We start from the raw sequence: 10406 nt of genomic DNA on the forward strand, positions 1-10406 counted from the left end.
TAAAATCGGATAATATCCAAACAGTGGAACCAGCTACGACTCAGATAATCGGATATAATATTTATGGAAAGGTTATATTACTAGTAAAGAGAATCTAATGAGGCATGGGCAGATATTCCATGTGTATGGAAAACAAAAATATTACTGCATCAACCAGGAGCAATAAAGTTAGAGAGGCCAAAATGCAGTCTTCTCCGGATCATAATGCCGAAAATGCCCTCACTGCCACTAAAAAGGTGACAAATTCTAGCGCATGCCAGCTAATGAGGTCTCATAAAACCACGCCAATACGTACAGCTAATCCCAAAATTAAGAACCCAAAAATCTCATAAAGAGAAAATTACAACACTCCCCCCAATCTCTCTTCCTTCTTCTTCTTCTTCTTCTTCATTTCCAAGTTCAATGAACACAAGAAACCGACTCGGATTCGTTACGATCTCAACATATTGCTCTCAAATGTAAGAGAGTTCACCACTGTGAAAAATCCACTAGCAGAACGAATTCTGAGCTTTCGAGATTCGGAGTGGTGATGTCATCGCTCTACAGTTCGGGTCGGAGCCCCGGGAGCTCGCGGCTCCAGGTCGGCGGCGGCGTAGGAGGAGTCGGAGGGGCGTCGAGGCTGAGATCTTCGTCGATAAAGAAGCCGCCGGAGCCGCTGCGGCGCGCGGTGGCGGATTGTCTGGCGTCGTCGGCCGCCAGCTCGCACCATGCCAGCACTTCCTCCAGTGTGCTGCTCTCCGAAGCTTCGAGAATTCTCAGGGTGAGTGGAATTGTCTCTGTGTCTGATTTTGGATTTGCTTTTGGATCTTTGAAATGCTGGCTTGGTTTGTGGAATCTAGGGCTTACTGTGTGTGTGATTTGGGTTTGAATTGGTGGAGTTTGGCTAGATTGAGTGCGTAGGGAGCCTTGTTTGAGATTTGAGCTGTGTTTGTTTGCTGAGCTAAACAATGGCAGAGATTAGAACAGGAAATAGATAGTTGATTTATTTTTTTTCAAAAAGGAAGTTATTATTAGGTTTCGATAGGTTTATTGCAAGCTCAATGTTAGCCTGACGTGTGTCTTTGGCTCAGTGAGTTCAATTTATGCGCATTGAAGATGAAAACCTGAGGTTGTGTTTAGCTTACTACATTCTTTTAGCAGCCGGACTCAGCAGAGTGTTGCGAATGGTTATTCTTAGTGAGTGTTCTGTTTCGGTATTGGGAGCCGAGAGACAGAGGAAGGGGGGGGGGGGGGGGGGGTGGTGTTATTATATGTGGTTCCCCCAATTTAGGCACTTGTTGCTATTGGCTGTAATTTGTGAAAGTTATATTACTAGCTTGGATTGCTTCGATGCATTTAGTTTCAGAATTTAAACGGCTTCTTTAGTTATTTATTACGGGGGATAGTGGAAACGCAATATGGTTGCACTTTTGTGCGAATTGTTTATTATTTTTATAATAGCAATATGATTGTAGGAATTAAGAACTTCCCAGAGTTAGTTTGTAGTTTTGTAGAAAATGATTCTGAAGTGGTTTTCGATTATTGGTTTTGCATGGAGCTGTTTTATTGTATTCGCTCCATGATTGGGGTTTACATGTTAGCATTGGAATATTGATGCTATCTTTATATCTTAGTAAAATGTTATCTATAATTGTTTACACATTGCTTGTTAACGGCAACGAGAGAAACTGTTCCTGAAGTGGTTTCCTATTATTGGTTTTTCATGGATTGTTTTACTGTATTCTCTCTATGATTCAGGGTTACACATTATTCAACAATTGATGCCCTCTTTAAGTCTAAGTAAAATGTCAGTCCTTTTTATTGATTAGTTTTCAAAAGTTCTGGTTAACGAGGACATTTCGATATCACTGCCTGACTTGGCTTGAAGTAGCAATAATGTTACTTGAAATGGAAACTCTGTTCATTTGTGATATCCAACTTTTATTTCGCTTTCTGGATGCTGGACTGCCCTGAGCTGGTACTGCTAACATCTTATTGAGAGGTTCTTTTATCTTGTTGTTGCTTATCTTTTTCGATTGACTTGCAAGAGCTGAAATTTACATTTCACAAATTAAACTTATGATTGACAGGATTATCTGGCATCCCCAACAACGATGGACTTATCTTACAGTGTGATTTTAGAACATACTATTGCTGAGAGGGAGCGCAGGTAACTCCTGTAGGTGATAGATTTTCTTTTCCTTGATTTAACTTGAATGCCTCACACAATCCAGGAACAGGATACACAGAATGTTGCTAGGAAAAGTGAGAATTTATGATCCATAAATTATAAGTGTGAGTGGACATGTGGATACTCTTGAAACATCTTGCTGAATATGAAGACAGAGACTAGTATATATCTTGTTATTCTACAGAGTGATTAATGTTTGTGGATTTGACCTGGGTAGTAACGTGGAAACAACAAAATCATCTTTAAAAAGTAACAATTTTTTCTTTTGGGAACCCCACCATATAGAGTTTTGTGGTAAATAGAGTAAGTTGTACTCGAATTCATAGATATATCATAACCGAGAGTAGAAATAGAAGGATCAAGTCGGGTAAACTTTTGTGGCATTTAGGTTTTGGTAAAGAACTACGGATAAATAAATTTTGTAGCATTTAGTATAAGTTGAAGGTATGTATAGGGTAAGATTAGATAATGCGCCCACACTCACTGAACGTACCAATGGGAAACAATAAGATTACAAAATATGTATCATAAGTATGCGTATTTGTGTGTATATACACCTATTGTATTCCATATATATGTAAATTCTCTTTATTTGCACTTGCTGATTGGATCTTTATTTTTGCCAATGCATTCTCCATCAAGCAGTGTACAGACTATTGATCCATTTTCCTGATGTTGGTTTTCTTTTATGCCAGTCCTGCAGTTGTAGCAAGGTGTGTGGCACTTTTGAAACGCTACCTTCTAAGGTATGTTCTACATATCTTGAGATCATTTTTCCTCTATTGAACTCATTGGATTTAGTCACTGGGGTTTAACAATTAGAAGATGCCTGTAGGCAATGTTGTATCTCACCCTTGTTGCACCAGTTATCCTAACATTTGTAAATTCTGTGTTGTTTTCTATCTTCTTGTTGATTTTTTTTTTTAATGTTTTTAAATTCAGAGTTTTGAGACAGACTTTTGTATTACTCTTTTAAGGTACAAACCCAGCGAAGAGACATTACTGCAGATTGATCGGTTTTGTGTAAATACTATTGCTGAATGTGATATTGGTCCAAACCGGAAATTGTCTCCATGGTCACAGTCGGCTGCGTCAACAGCATCTACAAATACTCTCCCTTTGTCTGTACCTAGTTTTGCTTCTGGGACTCTTGTGAAGTCATTGAACTATGTGCGCTCTCTGGTGTCTCAACATCTTCCAAGGCGATCATTCCACCCGGGTGCTTTTTCTGGAGCTCTGTCTGCAACAAGACAATCCCTTCCAAGTTTGTCATCTTTGTTGAGTAGATCCTTCAATGGGCAGCTAAGCCCTGCATGCAGTGGGGAATCTTCGGAGAATAAAGATGTCACAACTATGTCTATTTTGAACATATCAAATATTGAAAAGGTTGATGGAATGAAAGATCTTGAATACCTTGCACTGGACGTTCTCAGATGGCGCTGGCTTGGAGAACAGCAGTCATCATTATTGTTGACTGAAAGGTATTCAGAAATGGCTTGTTAAATTCTAACTCTGTTGGAGGTTCTTTATCGCATTTTCAGTTTTCAGTTTTAGTTTGTCTTTCTGTTAGCTCTCTTCTACTGCTTATTAATTAATTTGAGTACTTTACATGTTCCATCGTCAAGTGATCGAGTTGCAAATTCTCGAGAAATGAGAACATATAATCTCCTAGAAGTAGGAGCAGCAGCTCTACTTGTAGGAGATTTGAAAGCTAAAATGAAAGGTCAACCTTGGAAGTTTTTCGGAACAGCTGATATGCCTTATCTTGATCAACTGTTGCAACCTTCACCAGTATCCGCAATTACTGATTCTTCTGCGGCACGTGCCCACCTGAGGGCAATAACAGCATGTAAACGCACTAAATCCGGCCCTAGTCAAATATGGTATGCTATTGCATCTTGTATAATCTCCTTGGCATCTTTAGTGAACTTTGTTCAACATTTTAAAATAAAAGGACTGAGTTGCAATTTGGATTCTTTAAATTTAAAACAAAGATATCTTATAATTACCACAGGATTGGCCTTTGAAAAATGCTTATTTTACTGGCTTGGGTGTACACCGCGCTGTCCATTAAAGCTAATCTATTGTTTATCCCTGTTTTCTGAGGATTATTAGTTACTAACACTTGGTCATACATTATCTGAATTTATAACTGTAGCATCATAATGACATTTGATCAAACTACTGCTGTTCTGAATATTTAAGTGTTAAATTTCAGGGATGAGTCTCCAGCGAGCACATTTCGTCCACGGGCTAAACCGCTATTTCAATATCGTCACTACAGGTACATATAGGATATTGGTTGTTTTACAGGATTCAGTAATGTTCATGATACATTTGGAATACATTTCAATGTTGGCTGTGAGCATTACTTTAGCATTTTTGAATTGGATTTTCCAGATGCTAGCATATCTCTTCAGTCAACTCTCTCACCATATTTTGTATGTGGATCAGTGAACAACAACCCTTGGGGTTGAATCCAGCCGAGGTTTGTGAGGTTATTGCTGCAGTTTGCTCTGAGGCATCTTCACCAACTGCTAATTTGATGACAGTATCATCTAGATTAAATAATAAGTATGGAAAGCCGTCGATGGATGCAGCAGTGAGCGTCTTAATCAAACTTGTTATTGACATGTATGTTTCTATGACCTAGGCCAGTATTAATGTTGTCATTCTATATGTCTTATGTTTTATGTGTTTTATGTCTCTAAATTCTTTTTGCTTTAATTGCATACTATTAGTGTTTGATCATGGATAACACCCATTGAAATCTCTTTTTGTAGGTATGTTTTGGATTCTGGGACCGCTGCTCCTCTCGCTTTGTCTATGCTCCAGGTGATTACTTATTGATTTTGTGTGTGATTAGAACATCTCTCTCTCTCTCTCTCTCTCTCTCTCTCTCTCTCTCTCCACACACACGCACACACACTCTTGACTTTTTTCATCATTCCAATTGTTTTTCTGTTTTGTGTATGACCTTTCAGGAAATGCTTAGTTCTCCAACAGCAACATGTAGAGTTCGTGCATTTGATTTTATTTTGAACCTTGGAGTTCATGCTCATTTACTAGAGCCGGTGGTGAGCGATGATGCTTCTACAATTGAAGAAGATTATTCTCAAGAATCATATTTTGATAGTGAAGCTAAGCTTGCAACACAAGAAATGAGAAGATCAGATTCTGTTTTGACGGGCACTTCCTCAGCTATTGACAATTTTGAATCATGGATTTTAAATATTTTATATGAGATTTTGCTTCTTCTTGTTCAGGTATATTTTCTCTCATGTTTGAATTAGCACTACCAACTCTGATGTGCAAAGTTATCTGCTTAGGTCATAAGAGGCTATAAAATAGTGTGTTGACTTGTTTTGATTCTCTGATCCTATTAAAAGAAAAGCTAAGTATGAAAGAAGATACGAGTTGGTGGAAGGACCCTCGATGCTGTTGGGCATTTTGTATTGAAGAAGGCATATAGTTCACAGAATGAGATTATATATAATTGAAATGACAAAGATATAACAAGTAGCCAACTATAAAGTATGTCAAAATTGGTACACAAAATGTAGCTCCTACTTAATCAAAATAGGAAGCTAAATGTAATGTCCCTAAAATGTTTAGGCAAACTACAAAGATACCAAACACCTGTTCCTTTCCCAGTGAAAATGCACCTCTCCCTCCCATCTTAGATAATTATGTAGTATCTTTCCACCCTAACAATCACATTAGAACAAATTTCACTATGCATCATTGTTTCAATTTATCTTTGCAAATCAATGCAAATATTGTCGTCATTCTTTGACCTTTAGTTTGCCCTTTCCGTTCTTGTAGATAGAAGAGAAAGAAGAATCTGTGTGGGCTTCTGCTCTCAGCTGTTTGCTTTATTTTGTCTGTGATAGAGGCAAAATATTGAGAAACAGGATAAATGGACTAGACATAAGGGTGAGCTATTTTGCAACTATTTAAAATCATGCTGCAATGTTTACAAATATTTGACCGTGTGTCTGTTTGTATTACTGTTTATTTGCAAGCCTTTCCCTCGGTGCATGTTGTGACACCATCTATGGTTTTAGATGTAAGATTATCGACAAGAGGTTAGTAGGAAAGGTCGGCCTCATGGGTTTCTCTCATGTGGTCCAGGGTTCATACCCCCTACCTAGCCAATCATATGGGTTTCTCATATGATATAGTATCCTGCCACCTAAAGATTGTAGGGTCAGCAAGAGGGTGTGGAGACCCAATCTTCGGAAATGGGGTTTGGGTATTTCTGGGTCTCAATAAGATAAATAGGAACACTAGTTTTGATAGAATTACATATCCTGATGACATGATTAACAGAGCTATTTGCCAATTCTTTCATATCACAAAAGTCATGAGTTTTTATGTTAATTGTTGTTTTACTGCCTACTTTTAGGTTGTTAAGGCGCTGCTAGTAATTAGCAGGAAGAATTCATGGGCAGAAGTAGTCCATTGCAAGCTTATTAGCATGTTAGCAAACATGTTTTATCAACTACCTGAAGAAGCTGACGAGACTGTCTCAAGTACCCGCTTATTTGTTGTGGAGCAAGTTGATCTGATTGGTGGGATTGAGTTTATTTTTGTTGAGGTATGCTATTAGTTTATCTTGAAACTGAAATCAAAGGTTAGATATAGCAGCTACTGGATTCGAAGCATCTCACTAAGGTCCCCTGCTAATCATAATATTATCATCATCTTTGTTTCAAAGAAGTTCGTTTATCATTGGCGAGGTCAAACAACACTTCAATAATCTGTTTAAACAATTACTTCAGCAAATTAATGAATGGTGATGGAATTTGTTTCTATTCGAATAAGATTTATTAAAATATTTATGTAAATATATTCTTGTTTTATCAAACCAATATGTAAAAGTTCATATGATGTTTCGTTCTACCAGAAAAGTTATCTAATTCTAGGCCATAATATGTTTCTGTGATGCAGTATTCACTAGCAAAATCAAAGGATGAAAGACGAAATCTGTTTTTGGTGCTTTTTGACTATGTTTTGCATCAAATTAACGAAGCAAGCATAGCTACAGGAGGCACAGAGTATAGTGATGATGAGATTCAGCCTCTTGTAGCTCTTCTCACAATGGCGGATGCGTCTGAAGCCATTTATATCTGTATTAAGCTTGGATTGACAGGCATTGGGGAGCTTATGAAGAATTCTATTTCTGATGCAGTGTCTAGATATCCAAACAGTGAACGGCTAAATATGGTATGTATCAAAAGTTCGTGTGCGGTGTGTTTGAGTTGGTATTTGTGATTGCATTTGTGTATGTTTCTTTATAAAGGTGAGGAATTTGATTCTTCAAAAGTTTTATCACTGCACCTTTTAAGTCGATTATGTTTCAAGCCCAACTTGTCTTTTGTGTACTTTTTCATCACCCCTGTTTGCCGGCTATTGTTGGCTTGGACAGAGGTCAATGGACTGATGAGCTCTCGGGGAGTTTCACAAATCATATTTTATTTACACTTTCGTTTCTATACAAGTATGTATTTGGTTTTCCCCTCTTCTAAGTGGCATATAGGTGTGTGGTTTATTCTGGAGGTTTTCACTAGTTTCAGAGATTATCCGATTGTTATTTTTGTTTCTATAATTAGTGAAGTCAGTCAATCTTTGTCAATGTGCTGCTTCTAATGTTTATTTAACTTTACAGATGTTAGAGAGTGTAATGGAGAAATTTGGTGCAACCATAAGTTCATTTACTCATTTGGACATGGAGTTCTTCCAATTGATGGAAATAACAAAATCCTATAAGTCTTTGGATAGCATTGAAGGTGCAGTTCTAAGAAATGGCGTTGGCATGAAAGCAAAGCTCTCATGGGCCATTTTGCATTCGCTACTTCATTCTGGGAATATTGCTTACCATCGGAATGCGTATGTCTGGTTAGGCGACCTGCTTATTGCTGAAATTAGTGATGAAAGGAATTCAAGTATATGGTCCAATATTAAAAACATGCAGCAGAAAATTTGCCTTGCTGGTGGTCATGATTCTACAGTCGCTGCAGATGTTCCTATACCCATTTGGCTTATGTGTGGTCTTCTGAAGTCAAAGCACAGCATCATCAGATGGGGTTTTTTGTTTGTTCTTGAAAGGCTTCTCATGAGGTGTAAAATTTTGTTAAATGAAACTAAAACCCAGCCTTCACATGACAGTGATATTGGGAGCGTACACACGGATAATCGTCTTGAGAAAGCTAATGCAGTGATAGACATCATGAGTAGTGCCTTGTCCTTGGTTGATCAGATAAATGAGACAGATCACATGAATATTTTGAAGGTAATTGCTTAAGGATATCTTGACTAGATCTATGCATGTGGTCTTTAAATTTTAGAGATGCATAGTCACAAGGGAGATGCAACCGAAAAAGGCTGCTAATAAGCCAACAATTTTAGACCTTTTGACTTCAATACTTGAGCAATTCATATGCTGTAGTACTATTGGAAGTCATTAGAGAAATGATGCTGTGCACGAGAACCCATAGTATTTGTTTATTAAGTATTTGTTAAGGCTATATGAACGAGGCTTCAGATTTTGACATTATTTTGTTGCAAAAATAAAGGTTTATGAACTGTTCTGGTGGGTACCTTTTTTTGTCAAAAAGAGAAATGAAAAATTATAATGTTTTCCTTAACTTGTTTTATCTTGTTCTTAACAGATGTGTGACATACTATTCTCTCAATTGTGCTTGAGAGTTCCTCCTACAAGTGCAACAGAGGTAGGCGAAGACGCGCATCGTGGAAGGGTTCTTTTTCGCATGGATGGTAATAAGAAGGTTGACAATAAGGATAATTACCAGGATGTGTCTACCGAAGAAACTAGTGGCAGATCTGGCCAGGGTAACAACAATCCTCTAGAACATGGGACAGAATCGATGGCAGCACTGCTTCTTCGAGGACAAGCTATAGTTCCCATGCAACTGGTTACGCGTGTTCCTGCTGCTTTGTTCTGTTGGCCATTGTTTCAACTTGCCGGTGCAGCTACGGATAATATAGCATTGGGTATAGCGGTTGGAAGCAAGGGACGAGGGAACCTTCCCGGGGCTACGTCTGACATACGGGCTAGCCTTCTGTTACTTCTTATCGGTAAATGTACTGCGGATCCTACTGCTTTCCAGGACGTTGGAGGGGAAGAATGTTTTAGGTGATCCTAGAATTCCATGCCTGCCTTTGATGTGATTCCTTGTTATTATGTATTTCTTTTTTTGTGCGACTATGGCTGATATTTGAGTACTTTTTGGTAACAATTCAGGGGACTCTTAGATGATACAGACTCGAGGGTAGCATACTACTCCTCAGCCTTTCTTTTAAAGGTAAGAGTGCTTTATCCCCTACGATGTACAAATACTGAGTACGTGCTTCAATGGATTCTGCTAATCTATTAGTTTTGTATTTTGCAGCGAATGATGACAGAGAAACCTGAAAAGTACCAACACATGCTTCAGAATCTCGTTGTTAGAGCTCAGCAGGTGAGCTTTGTTCTGTTTTTGCCATTAATTTTAGTTCTTAAACAATGTCCTTTTTTTGTCATTAATATTACTGTATTGCCAATTCTTTTACTTTGATATGGTTTAAGTTTTAGAATTTGCAATCTTGAGAAAGAAACATTAAGCTGTTTGATATGACATTGTAGATAGGATACAAGTGCCATTTTGTAGTGAACTACTAATGTAAAGATTCCTTGTTACCGCCTGTATGGAATGTTTCAAAGAGACTGAATGAAATTAGCTTACCTGTGTCCCAAGTATAGAAATGCCATCTTGTAGTGAACTTATCTTTGAATATGATTGCTGACCATGCTTGAAAGCTGCTTTCTGGTTGTTCCATTATAACCTTATAAAGGTCATGTTATATGGCTGGTTAATTTCTAACTGTTAAGATTTTAGAAGAGATTGCTTTGAATTTTTGCCAACCCTGGCAGAAATAAGATCTTTCCATTTGCTTTGAGATCTGATTGTTACTTTATCATTCCATTACTGCTAATTTTGAGTCTTTTGACACCTGTTTTGTCCATGCAGAGCAACAATGAAAAGCTGTTAGAAAATCCATACCTTCAGATGCGTGGGATACTTCAGCTGGCAAACGATCTAGGAACTGGGTTGTAATCTGGCAATGCAGATTTGTAAACGTTATTCTCCTCGACCTTGTAGAAGATGCTCCCAAGCCCAGCTTCATGCTGCCACTGTAATGCTGAAATGGCATGTTCAAAATGCATGATACT

General features: G+C 38.0%; 1 protein-coding gene across 1 annotated transcript; it reads left to right on the forward strand.

Moving 5' to 3' along the window:
* The first annotated feature begins 529 nt into the window (after window positions 1-529).
* Window positions 530-10403, forward strand: LOC101291377. Its single transcript, XM_004307480.1, has 17 exons — window positions 530-760; window positions 2070-2149; window positions 2866-2916; window positions 3148-3651; window positions 3796-4053; window positions 4389-4454; window positions 4625-4804; window positions 4954-5005; window positions 5155-5436; window positions 5996-6106; window positions 6579-6770; window positions 7124-7399; window positions 7842-8465; window positions 8845-9329; window positions 9438-9498; window positions 9586-9654; window positions 10204-10403. The coding sequence occupies exons 1-17, from the start codon at window positions 530-532 to the stop codon at window positions 10288-10290; spliced, it is 3609 nt and encodes a 1202-aa protein (XP_004307528.1). The 3' UTR covers window positions 10291-10403.
* The last annotated feature ends 3 nt before the right edge of the window (window positions 10404-10406 follow it).

This window comes from Fragaria vesca, linkage group LG7, assembly GCF_000184155.1.
Source record: "Fragaria vesca subsp. vesca linkage group LG7, FraVesHawaii_1.0, whole genome shotgun sequence".
In the NCBI taxonomy this organism is placed as follows: domain Eukaryota; kingdom Viridiplantae; phylum Streptophyta; class Magnoliopsida; order Rosales; family Rosaceae; genus Fragaria; species Fragaria vesca.

What these genes read in the sequence shown, in the direction of transcription:
- LOC101291377 (XM_004307480.1), top strand. Translation starts at nt 530, where the DNA reads ATGTCATCGCTCTACAGTTCGGGTCGGAGCCCCGGGAGCTCGCGGCTC. An exon ending in ATCAAACTTGTTATTGACAT is followed by an intron (nt 4,805 to 4,953) that starts GTATGTTTCTAT and finishes CTCTTTTTGTAG; the next exon opens with GTATGTTTTGGATTCTGGGA. An exon ending in ATCACATGAATATTTTGAAG is followed by an intron (nt 8,466 to 8,844) that starts GTAATTGCTTAA and finishes TGTTCTTAACAG; the next exon opens with ATGTGTGACATACTATTCTC.